The 22,007-nt window shown below is 46.2% G+C and overlaps 1 protein-coding gene across 5 annotated transcripts; it reads right to left on the bottom strand.

Moving 5' to 3' along the window:
- Nucleotides 1–3,074: 3,074 nt before the first annotated feature.
- On the bottom strand, nucleotides 3,075–22,002 carry LRRC45 (leucine rich repeat containing 45). 5 transcript variants are annotated; one of them, XM_077924127.1, is made up of 18 exons: nucleotides 21,904–22,002; nucleotides 17,949–18,261; nucleotides 16,521–16,582; nucleotides 15,559–15,629; nucleotides 15,042–15,220; nucleotides 13,469–13,597; nucleotides 12,669–12,781; nucleotides 10,680–10,738; nucleotides 10,020–10,097; nucleotides 8,454–8,589; nucleotides 7,927–8,004; nucleotides 7,630–7,741; nucleotides 7,432–7,502; nucleotides 6,474–6,566; nucleotides 6,133–6,225; nucleotides 5,295–5,468; nucleotides 4,731–4,878; nucleotides 3,075–3,957 (listed from the first exon to the last, which is right to left on the bottom strand). In XM_077924127.1, the coding sequence occupies exons 2-18, from the start codon at nucleotides 18,184–18,186 to the stop codon at nucleotides 3,761–3,763; spliced, it is 2,031 nt and encodes a 676-aa protein (XP_077780253.1). In that variant the 5' UTR covers nucleotides 18,187–18,261; nucleotides 21,904–22,002; the 3' UTR covers nucleotides 3,075–3,760. The 5 variants fall into 5 exon arrangements, with proteins under 5 accessions (XP_077780253.1, XP_028571951.2, XP_028571960.2 ...); XM_028716118.2 differs by lacking the exon at nucleotides 21,904–22,002 and adding an exon at nucleotides 21,770–21,901; XM_028716127.2 differs by lacking the exon at nucleotides 21,904–22,002 and adding an exon at nucleotides 18,462–18,532.
- Nucleotides 22,003–22,007: the final 5 nt, after the last annotated feature.

The raw sequence follows: 22,007 nt of genomic DNA, 5'->3' as shown, positions 1-22,007 counted from the left end.
CTAGCCTACCTAACAGGGTTATTGTGATGATAAAATGGAGAGGGGAAGAGCCCTGTACACCACCTTGAGATCCTTGGAGGAAATGTAATTATAACTCAGTTTCATCACCTCTCATGTGGGCACCATTGCCATTATAAGAGAACAAGGGAAGCGTTCATGGTGAGTTCCGGCACCTCTTTTTCTAGAAAAATAGCACTGCGGGTGGCGCTGTGGGTTAAACCACAGAGCCTAGGACTTGGCGATCAGAAGGTTGACAGTTCGAGTCCCCGCGACGGGATGAGCTCCCGTTGCTCGGTCCCTGCTCCTGCCAACCTAGCAGTTCGAAAGCACGTCAAAGTGCTAGTAGATAAATAGGTACCGCTCTGGCGGGAAGGTAAACGGCATTTCCGTGTGCTGCTCTGGTTCGCCAGAAGCGGCTTAGTCATGCTGGCCACATAAACCCGGAAGCTGTACGCCGGCTCCCTAGGCCAGTAAAGCGAGATGAGCGCTGCAACCCCAGAGTCGGCCACGACTGGACCTAATGGTCAGGGGTCCCTTTACCTTACCTTTATATGTGTGTACATATATAACGTTTTCTCTCAAACTCCACCCAAGAGAACTTATGAAATTATGGCATTCTCAGGGCCTGAGGGGGTGGAGTGGGGGAGCTGAATTGTGTCTTTAGGATTGAAAATAGATTTGCCAACCATAGTTGCTGCTTGCTGCAGGCAGCATCCATGGGGGCACATTTCTTCTGATCTTTGCTATATAACTTCCTATCAAAGTCATGGTCTAGCAGTCAAGAGTAAGTTCAGGAAACCAATGTAGTTCTCTGGATAGCAGCCAAGCTGTGACCTAAGAGATGCAAAGCTAATTTCAACCATGTGTCTCTAGGCAAGTAATCATGTCTCTCCAGGGGCACCATTTGGGAGGGGGGGGTTGCCCCCTATAACTCTTAGACCATATGTGATTATATTTCCAGTCAATATACTGGTTCTATACATGGAGTATTATAAGCAGTTGAAAGGCCTTTGTACCAGCTATGCCTGTTTATTTTGCATTATGTAGAAAACCCTTTGCTTAATGCTGTTATTGTTTAAACTGTATGTTCTTTTCTTGCAGCCCTTGCTAGGGCAGTGAATAAATAAATGCAAATGTATTTGTTAGAAAGTATCTTTGATTTATTTATTTTTTGATCTTGTGCGTTTTTAATCATGTAATGGCAACTTTAGTGTGCATTTAAAGTGTGACACGAGGCTCAAAGTCACTTTTAGTGTCATATATGACTACTCATCAATTGCCACCCGCACATTACGGAAACCTCAAATTGGCACTGAGATTTAGTAAAATAGCTGAAGATGGTTGCTGATTTGCTGCCCCTTTCGATTAGCTCCCCAAAATGCAGGACAAGCCTAAGAGGGAACAAATTTCTGCTTTCCCACAGAATCAGTCAGGTCCCATTAAACACCCATGCAAGGATTTTATTTTTTTTAAGAGTCTGCCTCATAAAACCTGACGCCTGGGGCACTGTTGATGTGTGCATGGGGGAAGGGATGTCCTTGCCATTGGGCAGAGGGTTGCAGGGCACTGATTACTCCAGACAGACATGAGCAAACAGCACTCAGGTTTCCTCCCAAACCACATAAACAAAGCTTTGAAAGAGCAAGAATAAACTAGGGTAGCTTTGTCCTTTTTCTCACCCCGCTGCCTTTGCAAACACTCTTCTCTAGCTGAGCTGTGTCCTTTCTGTCGCCAGCCATGTTGTTTTGGTATAAGCAGGAGGACACCGTGTTAGTGAAGGCAGAAAAAGGGGCAGATGATTGAAATCCCACCTCAAGCACATGCAGTTCTCAAGCACTATTAAACCCACCATCCCTAAAACGATAAGAAACTTGAAAAGCTACTGAAGATGTACAAAACTTTACAATTATATCCTCATAGAGTACATCTGCCACAAGGAAGCCACCTGCCGTTGGCTAATAAGCCAAGAAAAACTAAGCAGGCCTGTCTTGACCTCTTAGAAGACCCTGTCTTAACAAGCTTTAAGTTCAGGCCATCTTCATACAATGCGTTTCATATTTTAACAGGGGCTTGGAAGAGAAGAGATAAAATATTTCCTTTAGAAAGCAGTTTTGGATTTCTGCCAATTTCGGGGAAATGGAAAGTGTAAGAGTGGCATTGCTTCCCCATACAAATGGTGGCAACAATCTGAAAAGAAACAAAATTATTTCCGCACATAATTTGTATTATTGGAAGCTGCAAACACACACACACCCTACTGTGAAGTTTGGTACTATAGGAGGGGGCTATAGGAGGCTCCCACTGGAGCACAATTATTATTATTATTATTATTATTATTATTATTATTATTATTATTATTATTTGTATACCATCCTTCACCTGAAGATCACAGGGTGGTTCATAATAGTATATAAATGAGCTACCTCATTTTTGTAGCATGTATGAAGGGTGGGTAGACATACATGGGTCTTGTTTGCAGTGAGAGATGGCAAGAGTGTGTAGCTCTTGGGAGAGGAGCTCACAGTTGCTGTATTCCTCCCTGGTGCTTTTAGCTGCTGTGCTGAGCTAAGCCAAGATGTGTCATCTGAACCGGGGCTTGTGGTTAAGTAGCCTCATCACTAACCACAGTTCAGACGGCATGCTAAACCAAACATTAGCTGAGCTCAGTGCAGTTTGGCAACATAAAGGACAAGGGAGAAGTAAAGCAGCTGAAAGCTTTTCCCCGGGGAGACCGCATGGTCTCGCTAAGCTAAGGTTTGGCTTAGCATGTCTTGTGCACCAGGCCATTGTCAAATTATACATAAACAACAGCGTCCCAGTTATATGTGAAAAGACACATAGTTATATGTGAAAAGACACATAGAATGAACACTGGTCTGTGCACAAACCGGCCCTTGAACTGGAGCAAAAGTAGAAACATTTCATTTTTATCCTGCTTTTAAAGCTGGAATTATAAATGAACACCAAGCTTGCCACTCCCATGAAAGGAACACAGCAAATTCGCCCCATCCTTGCCCCATTAGGCCACTCAAGCCTGTACCACTTTCAAGCCTAGGAAATAATGCACCGGCAGCTAGAGGTTCGCTCACTGTAATGATTACTTTCGAAAGCTGCAACAAGAGGGCTCCTCCCAAGCATGGAAGGCAAATTATATGCTCTGTGGAAGGAGCTGATGGATGTAGACCAGGCTATACAAAGCAATTCCTGTCCCAACCTTCTGCATGGAATAGAATTTCCCCCATGTCTGCATCAGTAGACCCTGTGCAGGTGAAAGTCTGGTGTGGTAAATACCTACATGATCTGGGGTATCTGAGAAATGGGTGCTTTCACTTGTTCCTGATACAGTAGGACAGTTGACCACATTGCTGCTGGGAGGGGGCTTTTGCTGAGGTAACGTGCATCAGACCAAAGGCTGAGGCTAATGCCTGTCATGTAGGAAGACATCGTATTTCCTGCCCGTGCGACCAGACCTTTCTGTGGTCTCACAAACTGGAATGGATGGCTTTGCCTTGCGAGACTTCCTCACAGTTTGCAGGTTTAAAAACAAGACTTGGCTTTGGTGTGAACCATTAAAATAGTTCCTAAGGCAACGGCAAACACGCCAATGATACCTCAGGCCCAGCCTCAGGTAAGCTGACGCAATGCAGTCTCTCTTGCAGGATCTCCCAGCGACATAAGGAAGATGGACTCCATGATACTCCACAACCTGTCCACAGTAATAATTCTGAGACTCCCTTCCTTGAAGCCAGGATCCGCATGCTCACTTCTTGGGGCTCTGAGTGCTTCGCGGGGAGCCCTGCACGTAAGACATGATGGCGTTCTGAAGAAAGCTGACTCGCTGGGCTTCCTCCTCCCTCATCCTGGAGATCTCTGCCTCACGAACCCGCAGCTTCTCCAGTAGGCTTGAGACTTCGCCCTCTTTGTCCAGTAGCGCCTCCCGGTGGTTGCTGGACAGAACTACATAAAGAGGAACAAAGCATCAGCACACCAAGACCTCTGTGGTCCTCAGGATTCTGGAAATGCTCTTGGGGCTGGGCTAAGCTTTACACAGCAATGGCAGAAAACCAGAAAGCCCCCATTGCCCATACGATCTCTGCTGGTGGAGAAATCTAGGTTTCTTCTTTGAATGGAAACCTCCTAGAATGACAAAATGGGCAAACCTCTCTCTTGCTAACTGTGACAAGTCACTCCCCCAGCTCCAAAGATGCTACTGGACAAGAGCTGCAATTGCACTGCTGTTTAGGGAGTTGGCATCTGGGATAGCTGGGAGGCGGAAATAAGAGGGGGTGCCCCGATCTTCTCAATCCCGTGGGCTGGATGTGACTTTGTCCCCAGCTGGTAGACTGCAAAGGTCCCACCTTTACACCTCTTGCTCATGTATGAGCCACTTAATCTTCTACTCCTGCCCTGCATCAAACGCTTCTATTTCTCTTTATGTGTTCCTCTCAGTCTGAGAGAGGCTGCCACATGGATTCCAGACAGCCCTCTCATTTCCTCCTCCTTTGCTGGGACTCTATGTCAGCCGTCTCTGCCTCCTTCAGTCCCAAATCTGCCAGCAAGAGGGAAGCAGGATGCAAAAGGTCCCATTTGTCAGACCCAGCTCCAAGGCATCAAAGGATGCAATAAGAGTACTTGGTGGAGTTGGAAATAGATCACCTTGGTCTCACAGGCATGGCATACCACCCTGTTTCTTGCAGCTTCCGAGGAAGCAGAGACACACCATCCCTTACCTTTCAGCTGTCGCTCCAGGGCTGCAATCTTCTCCCGCAGCCCTTCCTGTGCCGTCCTCTCGGCCTCAAGGTGTCCTATCTGCTCCTGCAGCCCTACTCGCACTTTGTTGATCTCAGTTACCTTCTCCTGTTCCTTGCTGCTCAACTCCTGCCATCCGAAATACAGGCGACAAAGCAAGTCAAGAGGGCTGCAGGCTGAGTATGAACCATTGTAAAAGCTCAGAGGAGATGCCCATCCCATCTCTTCCCTGGACTTGGGTGGGATAGGAATCTACCATCTCTTACAGACACCCAATTCTATACCAATTCAATACTTCAGTCAGTAGAATTGCATGTGTTTGAAAATTTAATCTTAGGTTTTCTGGCAGTGAAGGATGTCCTACCCCTGCTTTCTCCACTTTATTTATTTATTTATTTATTTATTTATTATTTATTATTTATTTATTATTAATAATTATTATTATTATTATTATTATTATTATTATTATTATTATTATTATTGCTGCTTAGGCAATATATATACCACTCAGTCACCATGGCCTCCAAACCACACTCTCCATTCACCTGCTGAAGTTCTTCCACCCGCCTCTTGAGCCCTTCCACTTGTAGGCTCAGGTGGCCCTCCCTAGACTGGGCCTCAGCCACTGCTTGCTTCTGCTGCAGGCAGTAATTCTGAGCCTCGTCGCGGGACTGCATCATCAGCCGCAGCTTCTCCTCCAGGTGCTCCTGTCGCTGTTGCTGCAAAGCCCAAAAGGGGGTGTGAGAGGAGGGGGTGGGAAAGCAACTGCTTGAAATTATATATATATATATAACACCGGCATGCACTAATTAGGGCCGTCTTCCAGTTAAGGAAAACCTCCACCCATTATTGGTGCGAATTTTAATCCTTTAGTTATTCAACTGAAATTGCATACAACTTTTGAAAAAGCCATCGTTGTGAAGCAAAAAGCATAGATTGTGGGCTCATGTTAGCCGTGTGTGTGTTTGAGAAAGGGGAATTCCTATTTCTAAGACCGTGCTTGCCACCTGCAGTTTTTGGAAGTAGCAATACAATGTGATGTTGAATTCGCTTCCAAGTGTGCAGTTCTGCAACATATATTTTGCTGTTCTGCAGAGGCAAGAAAACATGAAGCTGCCATGGAAAATCGTTATCCCCCCTCTCTCAAAGTGGTTTCACACCCTGATGCTATGACATGGAGAGTTTCCTGACCCTGTTTCCACATCACTGGGTGCCACTCGTGTGGCTGTTGAAACACAGTGATGTGATATGATGTAGGCGGTACAACACATTATGGATGGAATGGGAACAAGTCAAGTGGTTTGCTGCAGTTGCAGCTTCTGCAACCACCCCCATTGTTTATTATAACATGTAGCTCCACCCTCAGCCCCCAGCCGCTCTCACCTCTTCCAACCTGGCTTGGTTCTTGGCTTTGATGAGCTCTTCCTCGATCTGGCCTCGCTCTACAAGGGCAGCGGCTTTCACTCGGCTCAATTCCTAGTTACAAAAGCAAAAAAAGGGCATTACGTGACAACTTTGGGTTGTTAAGAATCTCGATGTCACTTCGGCCTTCCTGAGTGTTCTCATCCAACAGGTTGCATTTGGATCCAAGATCCTAGAGGATGTTGAAAAACAACGGATGATAGGGACTGGGTATGTTTTTCATGCAAAGGTTGGCTATGGCAGTAAGCAGCTTATGGCTGGGACTTGGTACCATGTGGCGGATCTGCTGCCGCTCCACTCACCTCCTCAAGCCCTATGCGGATGGCTTCCAGTCTCTGGATGCGCTCCTGCAGGGACCGCTCACTTGCCTCCATGTGATGGCTCAGGTGATCTACCTGCATTATGAATGGCATAAAGGAAGGGGGTACATAACAGCATCTGAGCACCATCTAGTGTAACCCCTTCAGCAAATGGGGACCTTCTCATTCTCAGCTCAGAAAGGGATGTTGGGAAAATAGAAACATCGCCACCCGACCCCCCCCACCCCTTTTTTTCCTAATGTCTCAACAAATGAAACTGATTTGTAAAAATGTTACATGGAAAAAATACGAGAGACATTACACATACTTCTGTAAATCAAGAAAATCTTTAATTAAAAAAAGAAAGAAAGAAAGGGATGTTGGGCTCCACTCCGTCCCAAATGGTTTGGGAGCAAAGCCTTCCTTAAAAAAAAAAAATACATAAATGAACTGACCTCCTGATAAGAAATGAGGACTGGTTCAGACTATGGAGCTTCTGCTTAGAGTCAGTCTAACCCAGCAAGTCACACAGGCTACTTGGGAGATCCCTCAAGGGGAAATGTATTTCCCCTGTCCCAGACTCTTGGGAAGTAAGATCTGAAATGTGGGAACCATTGTGAAAGCATCCAGTCCTTTGTATGGAGAAGAGGGAAATGGAGATTGCAATTGGGGAATTCCCCCCAAAAGGGAACAAAAGGCCTTTCCATCCCCCACTTAGGGCCTTGCTGTCCGCCTGGGGGCACCCCCTTCCCTTTCTCTTCATTCAGTCATGTGAAATGGGAAAGGAACTGAAACCTCTTGTAGGAAAAACTCTGCGACCCTACATCCTATGCAGCAAGATGCTAAATGAAGGAATTAAATTTTCGCCTGAGACACGAGAGTTATCTGTGTTTGTCTTCTTATCATGCCCCCCCCTCTCCCCAGGGACTCTGCTGAAGGACTTGGCCGCCCTCAACCTCACCTCCTTCAGCCGAAGGGACTCTGCATCTTCCAGGACCTGCTTGAACCTCTTCTTCTCCATGTCCAAACGCTCTGAGAAAAAGCAGGGAGAACTACAATGAGGTGCCAGCTGCTTGGTCCTTCACCCATTCAACTCTTCTGGGGAATCCAGACTCCCACTTTACACTCAGCAGCTCCAGACTCCCCAAATCCTGCTCACCTTCAGCCTGTACAGCCCGCAGCTTCATTTCTGCAGTTGTGTGGGTCAGGTCCTCCTTCACCTGGAAGAGCTGCTCCTGCTGTGCTTTGCACCTTCTTTCCAGGTCGCTCACCTAGAAGGAAGCCACTCTCATGATACTCAGGCAAGCCCAGTCTCTGCACCCTGGACTGCTGGGACAAGGGGGAGAGGCAGGAGCCTGGCGGCAGGAAAAGGAGAAGATGGGCAGTCAAGAGTTCCTGGTGTGTGTGTGTGTGTGAGGTAAGCTACCCATTGCAGATACTCAAGCCATTCTCTTACCTGATTCTTGAGCAGGAGGTTTTTCTCATGGGCTGCTGAAAGTTCTCGCTGAAGTGTTGCCTCTCGATTAGCAGATGCCTACAAAGGCACGCAGTGGCAACTATCAGTTCTTCTTCCCCTACTTTTCTTCCACCCTCCTCACATACCCCCTATGTAGCACTGCTTCCCATACCACCACCACATCAGCTCTGGGCACCTTTCCCAACAAAGGCTTCCATGCTGAAGAAGAAGAGGAGTTTGGATTTGATATCCCACTTTATCACTACCTGAAGGAGTCTCAAAGCGGCTAACAATCTCCTTTCCCTTCCTCCCCCACAACAAACACTCTGTGAGATGAGTGAGGCTGAGAGACTTCAGAGAAGTGTGACTAGCCCAAGGTCACCCAGCAGTTGCATGTGGAGGAGCGGGGATGCGAACCCGGTTCACCAGATTACGAGACTACTGCTCTTAACCACTACACCACACAGGCCACCTGCCACTTGCTCAGCCACAGATGGCCCCAGTCTGCCCAGATCATCCCGGCCTACCATTTTGTGTTGCTGCAACTCTTTGGCCTGGCTCTCAACCAGCCTCGCCTGCTCCTGCTTTGCCATACTCAGCAGCTCTCCCAGGTTGCACACCTTCTGCTCGGACAAAGCCAAAGCGGCCTCGGTCATTTGGAGCCTGCAAGGCAGGAAGTGTCGCGTGAGATTAGGGACATGCAGCAAAGCAAACACCCATGTGCTTGTGGCCAGAATCAGATGGTGGAGGAGACGAATTGTCCTGCATAATCACTTTCAACCTGAAGACCTTTACAGCCACAAAACCTCACGCGCAGAGTAGAGGAGACATTCTCAAGGGGAGTTAACCCAGTATAACAAACTTTCACAGGGTTTTCAGGGACGAGGAATTTGGTGCCCTCCCGATATTTGTTGGACTACAACTCCCATCATCCCTCACCACTGGCCAGGCTGGCTGGGGCTGATGGGTGTTTGTGCCCAACATCAACTGGAAGGCCACATTCTCTCCATGCCTCTGAGAAATATGTACTTAGATCAACATCAACTCTATCATTTTATGATTCTATGATAAACAGGGCCTGACTATCTCCTCACCACCCCAGGGTGAACGTTGTGTGTGAAGGATCAGGATGTGTTTTTGATAGATATTTTAAAAATACAATAAAATACTAACCGAATTGAAATATTACCTGTAAGCCACCTTGGTGGAATGTAAATAATTGTGATAACTAAATAAAGAGACAGCATATCCATTTTGGATGCTGGAAAACCATTTCAGCATACATGCGACACAGGTCAAGTCCAATGTATTTCTCCAGGCGTACACGACGACAGTAATCTTCCACCTTTTGAGACTTGGGAGCACCTTCTGCCAAGACATGCATTTGGGGACCCACCTATTAATTTTTAGCTGTATTTCTGCATAGTGGTAGTGCAGTTAGTGTGACTCACTCTAGATCAAATTGTGATCCAGTAGGGATTCCCAGTAGCGAGAAAAAGATGGTGTATTAGATGGGTCACACCATCCATTTAAAACTCTCTTAGACCATTTTAACAGTCATGGCTTCCCCCAAAGAATCCTGGGAACTGGTTAAGGGCGCTGGGAACTGTAGCTCCGTGAGGAGCTGCCTAACAGCTCTCAGCAACCCAAACTACAGTTCCCAGAATTCTTTGGAGGAAGCCGTGACTATTAAAGTGGTTTAAGAGGGCTGTAATTGGATGGTGTGGATGTAACTCTTCAGAGATTCCGCTTGAGCCAGATATCTGGTTGGAAATTAAATCCTGCTGAAGGATTAACATCAGAATGTATTAAGGGAATTATTGTAATATTTAGAAATGCAGTAGAAATATGAGATGATTAGGATTCCCTCTGATCTCAAAGCATGGGAAGTCAGCTAAATAATAATAATAATAAAAATTTATAATTAGGCATAACATTGGGTTTTGTTTGATTGTTGGATAATTTGTATAATTTGGAATATATAATTTGGTTTGATTGGAAATTTTTCATATTTTTTTTTTTTAAAGGAAATTAAATCCTGCTTTTTCTGATCCTCTTGCCCAACAGGTTCCCAAAGAGTTGCTGCTCCTTACTTTGCTTGTAGCGAGTTCAACACGGAATGTCGCTCCGTCAGGGCCTCTTGCAACTGCCCAATTCGTGTAGCTGATACCCTGCATGGAGGAGAGAGGCAATATCCAGGTATGGGACTATCTGTAAAATAAACTTTGTAGCAAGAGCAGGGAAGGGAGCAGCCAAGTTGTGACAAAAGTACTGGTTAAAATGGGACAAACAGTAACAAGCCGAAGGAAGATTCTTAGAAATCATTTTTTTTTAAACCCACAGCATACTTTGTAGATAGTTCCTATGTGACAGGTAATGCTTTACAAGGGTTCAGCACTTTGAATAACCTGCTTTGATATTTTTGTAAGCTGCCTTTGACTATATGAGGAAAGGCGGGTGAAAAAACAACTTTAAAATAAATAAATAACAGTATTCTGACTGCTAGTCCACAAGACCTATTAGGGTCAGCACAGATGTCACGGTTGTACCATACAAAGTGAAGCGAAGTAAAATAGCAATATCCCTAAACTTCCACAGTGGAATTATCCTCTTTTTGAGATGCTCCCTGTTCCATGCTACCATTTCTGTTTGGCGTAACGCCTTAGTAGCACCTGAAAATAACACTGAGGAACCATGGTCTGGACTCAGCTGATGAGGGGGGGGGGGGAATCTGCAGCCCACAATCCACTCACCTACTGCTGTGGTTCATCACCTCTCGCTGCTTGTCAATGGTGTCCATCATATCCAGGTACTGGAAATCACATATGTATAAAATCAGTAACCTGAGTTTGAAATTCAAGCAGCAGGCAGGCCAATGTACTCAAGAGTACTAGGAGAGTCGAACTTTTCTAGCCTCAGGCCACAGCTGTTCTTCCCAGCCCTCCAGTTAACACGTCTATAGATTTTTAATCCCACCCTTCTACCAATGAGCTTTAGGAAATGCACAATGCCTCCTCCCTGCATTTTAACTACACAACAATCCTCTGGAGCAGGTTAAGTTGAGAGGTAGCGTGGCCTAAACTCATCCAATTAGCTTTATGGCTTGAACCTGAGTTTCCCCAGTCCTAGCCTCAAGCTCTATTCACAAGACCACAAGTCTTTCTTTTTTTGTGGGAATGTTACCGCTGTAGTCACAAGAGCTGAAGGTAAACACCAGGATGCTGAAGAGCAAGAGGTTAGATCCACAGGTGTCTTGTCAGGTATATAGAGGAAGACCAAGGATTCATTCAATCAAATGGATTACTTTCAGGGAGTTTAAGGAATTAAGTTTTATTAGCTGGACTAGTGCAGATGATATGTCTGGGAGGCTGAGAGTTACACAGAGCACTGAGAGGGATTCTCCTACCCATTTCTCTTGGCTTCAGCAATTCTACCAGGCCACAGGGATCCAGCAAGATGATTTTACAGTAACAACCTTCCCTAGACCAGACAAGACAAAGTGGTCCAGGCTTTCTTCAATTTCTAGTATGTTCAAAGTAGTTTGCCATCTGAAGTTGAGAGGGTTCTGTAGATCAGAACGACTTCCTCTGGCAACTTGGGAGGAATCACCAAGTGAGGTTAGAAATGCAATGCCCTCAAGATCAAGCACCATTACAGTGGTGCCTCGCAAGATGAAATTAATTCGTTCCGCAAGTCTCTTCGTCTTGCGAGTTTTTCGTTTCCCATAGGAATGCATTGAAAATCAATTAATGCGTTCCTATGGAAACCGACTTGAGACCAGGTCCGGGGACAGTCTGTCCCCCGACCTCTTCTGAAGGCTGGGGGGGGGGACGACAAGGGCTTTTCTTCCCACCCCCAGCATTTTATAAAACCCCGGGACAGCGGAGGACTTCTCTGCTGTCCGGGGTGTTCTTAAAATGCTGGTGGGCGGCATTTTAAAATCGCCCCGGGACAGCGGAGGACTTCTCCGCTGTCCAGGGCGATTTAAAAGCCCCTGGGAAGGCAGGCAGGGGGGACAAAGACTTTTGCCCCCCGCCTGCCTTCAGAAGAGGTCCAGGACCTCTTCTGAAGGCGGGCGGGGGGCGAAAGTCTTTGCTCCCCCCCCCTGCCTTCAAAAGCTGTCCTGGACAGGCTTCGCGGACCTCTCCGCAAGCAGCGGGAGCGCTCCCGCTGCTTGCGGAGAGTTGCCAGCATGCCGAAGCCTGCGCGCGCTGAGATCAGCGCGCCCAGGCTTCGCGGCCCTGCCGCCCGGCTTCGGAATGATGCTCCGAAGCCGGGCGGCAGGGGGAGGTGTTCCCTCCACGCTGCCCGGCTTCGGAGGAGCCTTCCGAAGCCCGGCGGTGGCGGGAGGTGTTCCTGCCCCACCGCCCGGCTTCGGAGGAGCCTTCCGAAGCCCGGCGGCGGCGGGAGGAGGTGTCCCTGCCCCGCCGCCAGGCTTCGGAGGAGGTCCGAGGACAGTGGGGAAGATGCGCTGCGCTTCCCCGCTGCCTCGGAGATTTCCCTATGGGCTGTCGTCTTGCGAAGCAAGCCCATAGGGAAATTCGTTTTGCGAAGCGCCTCCAAAACGGAAAACCCTTTCGTCTAGCGGGTTTTCCATCTTGCGAGGCGTTCGTCTTGCGGGGCACCACTGTACAAATTAACCCTTCCACTCCATAGAAAACCTGATTGAATCCATGGATGAAGAGGACAGGACAGCTCCGTAGCACATTCCCCCAAAAAACTATCAAGCAAAGCCAACAAACCTGTCTAGAGTTCTTCTCCTTCAAGCTTATCACCTCTTTGCTGAGGACTTGGGTCATGCTCCGACTCTTGCAGAGGATGTTTTGACGTTCTTGGTTGTGTTCCATGGCTTGATCTGGGCCAGAGGGAGAGAGAGAAAGTGCATAAATGAACCTTTTCACCAAATATCATGCTCAGGGTGAACAGCCAGTGATGTGTAGTCTATAGAACGTTGGACCCAGACCTGGGAGTCTGGGGTTCTAGTCTCCACTCAGTCATGAAACTCAATGGGTGACCTTGGGCCAGTCACTAACTCTCAACTTAATCTACCTCACAAGACTGTTGCCACCTTGAGCTCCTTGGGAGAAAAGGGGCGGGATATAAATGCAATCAATCAATCAATCAATCAATCATACACCAATGACCAATAAGGTCAGTTTTGTCCCAGAGTCACAAATGTGAAATCCAACAATTGCTGTTAGTATGTTCCCTGTGCATCTGGCATCAAAATGGGGAGTGTAACATATGAAGAGCCTTGCTGGAGTAAACCAAACACTCTGTTTTCAACAGGGGCCTACCGGTTACCTCTGAGATGCACATAATATAAACTAAAAAAAACCCAGCAAATGTGCTGCCCTCCCTCCCAGCCCAGGATGTACTGTCAACTTCAAAGAACTGTGAGCCTGTCTGAAAATCTTCTTTGGTCTCAGGCTGGATGTAGACCTCTTGTTCCTCTTGTACAGAACCGCTGGGTACAGGGCAGCCTGCTGCAGCAGCTGAATGTAGAACTCTAAGCACGTAAAGGGTTGGCACAGCTGCTCACCCACAGCCTTCAGGATGTCACTGGGCACATTGTTCCCGGCCAATTCCAGTTGTCGTAGTGCCCGGTTGCTATGCAGGCAATTCAGGAGTGCACGGCCCCCCAGGAGCCCAATGTTATTCCAGCGCAGATCTAAGTAAGAAGAAAAGCACCACACACGACCACCAGTTAAACACAAGATCTCGCTTTCCCAAGTTTTCACACACCAGCAGCTGAAACTAGGCCACTTTGGGGGAGGGGGTTGTTACGTATATCTGCAATTCATCAAGGGTCCAGTGAAAAGGGCTGGGAGGCTAATTTCTGGTGGCATTCCCCTTCATGTCCTTTTTTTGTACTAGGGAGATAAATGCTTGCTGAACTGATGCAAAGTTTAGCAAAGGAACAGATCCATACTTTATTATATACATGTGTGAAATGAACAGTATAATTCTATGCATAATTAGAGGTGCTTAAGTCCATTAATTACTATGGGTTTACGTGTGCACCAAATTATGCACAGGGCTCAACTTGAAAATGCTTATGTAAGGATACTTTGCAGGCTAGGGAGACTTTGCCCCTGTCTGTGTGTGTTGTGTGTGTGGAGAGTTTTGAGTATCTTGCCATGCGTTGCTTCAGGTGCCAGCCAGGCAGCCAATAAAGCTCAATGGCTGAAAGCCTCATGCCAAAAGGCACAGAAAAGGCCACTAAGGCCGTGTCTGCACCTGTACAGTTCTAAGCTTCCCTTGCCCTGGCTTGGTTGGTTGAGAGTGGGCAAATTTATATCTTTCTGAACAGAGTACAGTCATACCTCATGTTACGAACGCTTCAGGTTACGTCTTTTCAGTTTGCGTCCCGCGACGACCCGGAAGTACCGGAAAGGGTTACTTCCGGGTTTCACCGCTCACACATGCGCACAAGAACCAAATTGCGCTTTGCGCATGCGCACAAGTGCCAAATCGTGCAGTGCACCTGTGCAGATATGGCGCTTCAGGTTGCGAACGGGCCTCCGGAACGGATCCCGTTCGCAGCCAGAGGTACCACTGTATCAAAATCTGCAAAGTGAGATGCCCAACTTCCTCAGCAGCACCTCCAGTTCTGAAGATGCTGCTCAGTAGCATTTGTGGCTGCAGTGCAGGAGTCAAACGATCCCAGGGTGAAAGAGGGTCACTGTGCAGACACATCCATGCAATGCCCTGCAGATACCTTCAGAAGTAGGCAGAGTCCAAGGCTCAAGCCAGGAGAGCAGTCATTGCGTCCCTGAAAAAGGAACTGGGCTGACAAGAAGGGGAAGATGCTTCACTGCTTAGAGCAGTGGTTCTCAAAGGGTGTGGCACCCCCCACTGATGTAGCCGGGCAGGGAAGATTCAAGGACCATCCAAGGAACATTTAAACATTTCAGTGTGGTATAATATAGTATCAAAATAATATATTTTTATTTCTAGAATATGGATAAGTATCTTTTTAAAATGAGAGCAAGAGCATCAAGTAATACTAAGGACAATCCTAGCTGTGTTTTCCAATGTACTGCTGATTTGGTGTGGCATGAGTATATTTTTATTCTGAAAGCGTGGCCCAGAGAAGTAAATCTGAGTCTTACCAAGTTCCCGAAGACTGGAATTGGCTTTCAGCGCCATGGACAGCTCTCCTGCCCCCTGGTGGTTGATCTGGTTATTGCGCAGATCCAGGTACTGGATGTGACCATTGGCGCCAAGGCCCTCGCAGAAAACGGCAAAGCTTTCTTCCCACACACCCAAGTTGTTCCATTCCAAAGTGAGACTGGAGTTGGGAGCGGGGAAGAGTCAAAAACAAAGGCAAAGAGACCACGTTAGGCAAGAGATGTAACAGCACAGCTAAGACTGGGCTATACACCAAGCAAGGAGCCTTTAATTTTTCTCGCGCTCACTACCAATTTTATGAGGTAATATTGTGTGACAATCAATAATTTTGTAGAGACAAGAAAGAACCCACCCAGTCTTTTCAGTTTTGCTGAGCAGCAACAGGAGAAGCTGCTCCCGGTCAGATTTCGAAGAACTTGATGTGATACATGCACACAGTGCACCCCCCAGAAAGGTCTAAAAGGAGCAGGTGTACCCCAAATCCCTGTGGCTGCTCACCTCCGGATTGTCTTGTTCTGCCTGAGCAGTTTCCCCAGAGCCTCTGCCCCCACAGATCGTAGGTTGTTTCCCTGAAACAAACCAAGCCCCAGCAGTTAACAGGATAACATATGAGCACGGCAGGGTCAGACCAAAGGCCCACTTAGTCTGTTATCCTGTTCTCAGATGCTTGTGGGAAGCCCTTAAGCAAGCCAGGAGCACAATGGTTCTCTCCCACCCATGGTCCCCATTAAATGGGATTCAGCTGCTTGTTTTGCCTCGTCCTCAGGTACAAGAACATCTACACTACAAACAACACTGCTTTAAAATAACTTTTTGTACCGTGGCTTCGCCCAAGGACTCTTGGGAGTTAGAAACTTGTAAAGATGTTGTGACTAGCTCTTGTGAATGTGAACTACAGTTCACATTCAGTGTTATGTTTTTATTTTCATTATCAACTATTATTTTTATGATTCTGCTGTTGTACATCACTTTGTGTTATTTGAACTGAAAAGCAGGGTGAAATTTAGTAAGTACATAAATAGACTCCAAGATTCCTTTGGGGAGAAAGCCATGGCGTTTAAACTGCAAAAAAAAAAAAAAAAAAGAGTCTGTACTAGCAACATAGACACACGCTATTTACATTTGAGGTCTGGGCTAATCATATGCTGCAACTTCAGCAAAATATTTGTCTCTCTTGGCTTGTGGTGGGGGGTAATGAGGAGCTAGCTATTTCTTATTGGCACTTTGTTCCACATGTATTTAGGACTGGGATGCAAAACCATATGCACAGAACCTTTAAGAGTTTAAAGCAAATAACTGGGACTTACAATTCTGAATTCCTGCCTTTACATTTAAAACTGTACCTCTGCAACTGTGAAGATGAGGAATTCAGCCTTTAAAAATAGCTGGGATTCTCAAAATTCCAAAGTTGCATTGTAGTCATTTCTGGACCCCACTATTTGGAAGTGGAACCGACTCACCTTCAGATCCAAGGCTTTCACAACAGTGTTGGAACAAAGTCCATGAAGTAGTAGCTTAGCCCCTGTAAGGGAAAAAGGAAAAAGCAGTTAATTTTTTTTGTACTGCAGGTCTGGCCTCTCAACCCCTGGGTATGAGCAGCAAGAGTCAGCAGGCATTTGTTTCAGTCAGGCAAGCTCTGTAGTTAGCAACTTCTTGCTGTGATTCTAACACAGGAGTGGCCAAACAGATGTCCTATATATGCTGTGGACAATTTCCATCAGCCTCAGCCAGTATGGCCAACGATCACGGACGATGGATGAGTTGTAGTCCAAAATATCTAGAACACACTATGTTGGCTATCCCTGCTCTAATGGGTGCCAAAAGGTCTTCCTCTGGGATTATGTGTTACCTATAACTCTAGCCTGGAAAAAGGGGAGGCATAACTCATTTATAGCATAATCTTATGCATATTGTAGAAGGCAGTCCCAAAAGGCACACCTTCTCTCAAAAAAAGAAAAATGGGGCAATTCTAGAGAGGCCATTGGCCTTCTCTAATTGCCCTACAGCTCCTGCTATTTTACCTGAATGCTTTAAGGCCGTATCCCTCAAGCCTGTGCCTTCTGAATGTTTTGGACTACGACTTTCATCATCGCCAGCCCACATGACCAGTGATCAGGGAGTGCAACAAGTGCATCTGGAGGGCAACAAGCTTTCCACCCATGTTTTAGGGTTAGAAATCAGCTTGTATTCTCAGGATGCTGTATTCTGCCCCCACTGCCAATTATTGCATAGTGCAATCACAGAAATTGCAGTGTGCGCCTGGCCCTGTGTAAGAGGCTCTGTTAACAACATGTTATTTGGGAACTGGGAAAATTCTGTTTCAGTGTAATATTTTCTGGGGTTTAGTCTGTTAAATGCAGTCTTCACATTATGGGGAAAAAACGCCCCAGCCTGGGTGGCTGGTAATTAGCAGGCATGTGGGGTGTGGGTGGGTGTGTTAACCCTTTCCTCCTCTACTGTGGCACTGAGGAAAATCCACTTTCTGCAAAAAATCAATTTTACATCACTTCACACATCATTGTTTGGCTCTTGATGGGATTTCAAATGCACCCCTCATAGAGGCATCATGGTTCTGAATAGTGAGCAAATCCCCTTACGGCAATTGCCACCAGCAGGTATTCCAAGCCCTTTTATTCCTGGGCCTCCCATGGCAACTTGCAATCTTTTGTTTTATTCCTTCCCAAGTGATACTGGAAACCCCTTTTACGAGGAGCAGAAATTCCCACTTGTGCAATGCAACGAAAACATATGGGTGACAAAGCCACATCAGCAACTGAAGGATGGGTGAGAGGCCATGAGGAAAAGAGGCCACGGACTTTTACTTTTACGGTCTATTCTCAGGAAAGGACAGAAATCAAGAATTGCCTTATGAACAAACAGAGCCCCACCTTCTTCACTCAGCATACAATTGCTCAGCGTGATCTCGGTGAACTGGAGTTCATCTTGCAAGAGCTTGCCCAGGACCCCGCAGGTTTCCACAGAAAGGGTGTGTGTAGCTAAATCCAAGCGGCTTTTCCCCGAGGCTTCCTCCAAGTGCTGAAGGATACTTTCCTGGGGTTCAGCACCGCTCTCCTTGCACAGCCTAACGTAGGACCGTCGGAAGTCATCCATCTCTGTGGCAGGCATCAGTGTCACTCATGCCCCTCCACGTAGATGAGGAATTAGGAGGGGTCCCGGTATGAAATGGCAGCCGAGGGTAGCCTGGGGGACAGCAACAGTCAGATATTACCACCCTGATACATGCTGCTGAGTGCTTTCTCTCAGGTAATCATGCTTTTAAGATTTTAAGAAAACCCCACATAAGGGCACTAGGAATGGCACCAGCCTAGCCAACTTTACCCCGAGACAAAGCAGTCAGGTTTCCAAACACTCACTGAGGGTTGCTAGAAATACAGCCTCACCCTTCAACTGCCAGCGCCAGCCTATGTAACCAAGGGAAACGGAGCATGATGGGTAATGTAGTTAAATTCTTCCTCTGCCAAATCCTATTATTTAGGAAGTAAGGCATGCTGGGAGTTGTAGTTTAGCAGTAATATTTGACTTTCTCGCGGACATTCCTTCTGCTAAGGAGTTCTGGTTTTAAACACACAGGGTAAACACACATATAATGATGCATATGAAATCAAATTAGAATCTGATAAAGTGTTTTAGGTTAAGTTTCTGAAGTAATGAAGGCAACTTAACAAGAACTAGAGTTGGCAGATCAAGCATGTTAAAAAGGACTCGAGAGACCTTCAGTGCCTGTTTTATGGGACAGCCATTCTCTAAAATAAGAGGCACCTGTGGTCTTCGTGTGGTGTAAGAGAACCCTTTAAAAATAAATATCTAGTGTGGCTGTTCTACAAGATTCCTGAACGTGATAGATTAGCCAGAATCAAAATGCAAGTCTGGCTAGTCTCTCATATTCTGTGGAAATGTAAGATGCTGAAATCTGAGGTGCACATTCTGCAGAATACAGGACTTCGGGAAAACTTGTTTATTTTTGTATGTGTGTGTGTTATCAAATTAATGCATTAATTTAACTGGGAAGGATGAAGCCAGCCTTTCACACAAAGATGCCAAGTTGTTGTCTCCATCCCTGGAGATTTGCCTTGGAATCACACATGTTTTCTGTGAGAAACTGTTATAGAGATGTGAGGTACAATATGACACTACAGTATGCCATCAGGGATGAGAATTAGACACTTTATGTTTATGTGAGAAAAATCCACTTACTTGTAAATTAGTTCACAGTAACAGTTCAGTCTCAGGATGAGTTCACACATACAAGTTAACCACTCAGTGACTGCAGCAAAAGTAACCACTATCACATTTCAAGCATTATGTATCACCTCACACTGCTAAGCACAGTTCTTTTCAATAGAGGCAGTTAATTCTTGTGTCTACAAGTCACTGTGTGAAACGTCAAATTACATTGGCTCTGAAATCTCCAAACTTCCCCTGAACAAAACTAGACTCACTTGGCTTTTTAAAAGTTTAAAGGTAAAGGGACCCCTGACCATTAGGTCTAGTCGTGGCCGACTCTGGGGCTGTGGCGCTCATCTCGCTTTACTGGCTGAGGGAGCCGGCGTACAGCTTCCGGGTCGTGTGGCCAGCATGACTAAGCCACTTCTGGCGAACCAGAGCAGCACACAGAAACGCTGTTTACCTTCCTGCCGGAGTGGTACCTATTTATCTACTTGCACTTTGACGTGCTTTCGAACTGCTAGGTTGGCAGGAGCAGGGACTGAGCAACGGGAGCTCACCCCGTCATGGGGATTTGAACCACCGACCTTCCGATCGGCAAGCCCTAGGCTCTGTGGTTTAACCCACAGCGCCACCCACTGTCTTAATTGTAAGAAAAATTGTAAGAAAAATATGTAAAGCAATAAGAAATTGGTTAAAATGGTTTCATATATGTATTCTTACCTTGCCTCGCCCATTCTCTCCCTACACTTTCCCTTCAACACTGTCTTGCAGGTTTAAAAAAACTTGTTGTGAATATTCTAATTGTATACATTCAGCTACACATTCATGCCTCAGTAGACAAAAAAGAAGAGAAAATCAAATAAACAGAAGAGTAGGATAGAGGAAAAAGAGAAGTAAAAGTTCTGATCAGTGTGGATTTCAAATTTAAAAGGCTGAATCAGCAGCAGATTCTGCAGACATCCGACTCTATTTGAAAGTTTTACTAAAGGACGAATTGCTGCTCTCTATTGAAAGCATGGAGACAGGGAAGCCGTTAGGAAGATGAGCACTGGGAATGTTGATTAGTTGCTGAATTGTGGGAAGAGGTGGCAAAGTGTATCAACCAGTCAGATCCACACTATAGACTAAAAGCACATAACTCCCCCCCCCCAACCATCCTGGGAACTGTAGTGATCCTCACCAAACTAAAGGCCTTGCTTCACATTCCTTTTGAGTGTTTTTGCCTGGTTGGAATATGTCATTGAACTCTAATAATGATTCCTACTAGTCTTGATGGAGAACAATAGGGGTATTTGTGTGTGTGTGTGTGTGTTTGTGTGTGTGTGTGTGTTTGTGTAGAAAATAGCCTACAGCGGTACCTCGGGTTACATATGCTTCAGGTTACATATGCTTCAGGTTACAGACTCCGCTAACCCAGAAATAGTACCTCGGGTTAAGAACTTTGCTTCAGGATGAGAACAGAAATAGTGCTCTGGAGGCGCGGCGGCAGCTGGAGGCCCCATTAGCTAAAGTGGTGCTTCAGGTTAAGAACAGTTTCAGGTTAAGAACGGACCTCCGGAACGAATTAAGTACTTAACCTGAGGTACCACTGTACTGTACAAAATAACATTTATATTCATTGCTCTGTCTGCATTTGCCTCTGGTCCCAGCCAACACTGGCTGGGAAAGTTGCCCCTAGGGAAAGCTAGACCTTGCCTGCCCTCGTGGAATTTAGAGAAAGTGTATGCCATCACATTTCCTTGCTCTGTATCCACTATGTGTTTCTCAGCCCGTCAGTTGTGTCCATGCCAAGGGAGGTTCTGACTAAAATTACTCTGAGAAATAAAACAACTTTATTTGTGTATTTTCTATTGCCCATCATACAATTGGCACGAATTTGTTAAGAGATGGTGATAATAGTTGTATAGAAGCATTTTAGCACTATTTCAGTGTCAGTAGCTCCAGTGCCTAGTATGTGGACTTAAAGCTTGGTCCTAGCCAAGTTTACTCAGAGGTAAGATGCATTAAATTCAATCAGACTTTCAATGACTTAAGTTCTCTTAGGAAGGCAGCCTAACGGCCCAGCCCTAAACCTTTTGGATACAGAACTACTTCCAGGGAGCTAAGCAAGCTCAGGAACTGCAACTGTGTGATCCAGTCCTATAAATCTTTACTTAGTAAATCCCACTGAATTCGGTGTGACTAAGTCGCAGTCTTTGATTGCACAAATGTACAAGAGAGGAAATCCTACTGAACTTAATGGGACGTAATTATTTTTTTAAAAGTAATTCCTACTGATATAAATTTAATTCCAAGTAAAGGCTTTAGAATTATGATCCTGTAGGGCTGGTGGAAAATGCATTTGCAATCTATCCTACTAGCTACTAGTTTATTCTGAACATGGTTACTACGAGCAGTAGAGATGTGAGCAGAATCAGCTATGGCAGTGGAGCACAGGAGCAGGCGCACGTGGCATTGAGGGCAAAAATACCATTTCCACTACCAAATGAGCAAGAAAACCACCCTTCCTGTCTGAACTTACTCGAGCTGCGGCTCTTACACCGCCTATTTTCTCCCTCTTATATCGCTTTGCCTTCAGATCCGGTACCCAGGCCGGGCTCCACCGCCCCTGCAAAACAAGGCTTCCCGTTCAGGTCTCTACCTTGGATTACTTACTGAGTCAAGAGAGCACAGCGCAAGAGACGGAGGGAAGAGTCAACTACAACTCCCACAATGCTCGGCCAAGGAGGCCTCTTCTGCCACCGGAAGCGGGATGAAAT

This window comes from Podarcis muralis, chromosome 2, assembly GCF_964188315.1.
Source record: "Podarcis muralis chromosome 2, rPodMur119.hap1.1, whole genome shotgun sequence".
NCBI classification, from domain to species: Eukaryota; Metazoa; Chordata; class Lepidosauria; order Squamata; family Lacertidae; genus Podarcis; species Podarcis muralis.
The sequence above is the reverse complement of the archived record's forward strand: the minus strand, read 5'-3'. Positions and strand labels throughout refer to the sequence as shown.

What these genes read in the sequence shown, in the direction of transcription:
- LRRC45 (XM_077924127.1), bottom strand. Translation starts at nt 18,186, where the DNA reads ATGCCTGCCACAGAGATGGATGACTTCCGACGGTCCTACGTTAGGCTG. An exon ending in TGAAAGCCTTGGATCTGAAG is followed by an intron (nt 15,630 to 16,520) that starts GTGAGTCGGTTC and finishes GGTTTGTTTCAG; the next exon opens with GGAAACAACCTACGATCTGT. An exon ending in ACCTCCTGCTCAAGAATCAG is followed by an intron (nt 7,742 to 7,926) that starts GTAAGAGAATGG and finishes GCTTCCTTCTAG; the next exon opens with GTGAGCGACCTGGAAAGAAG.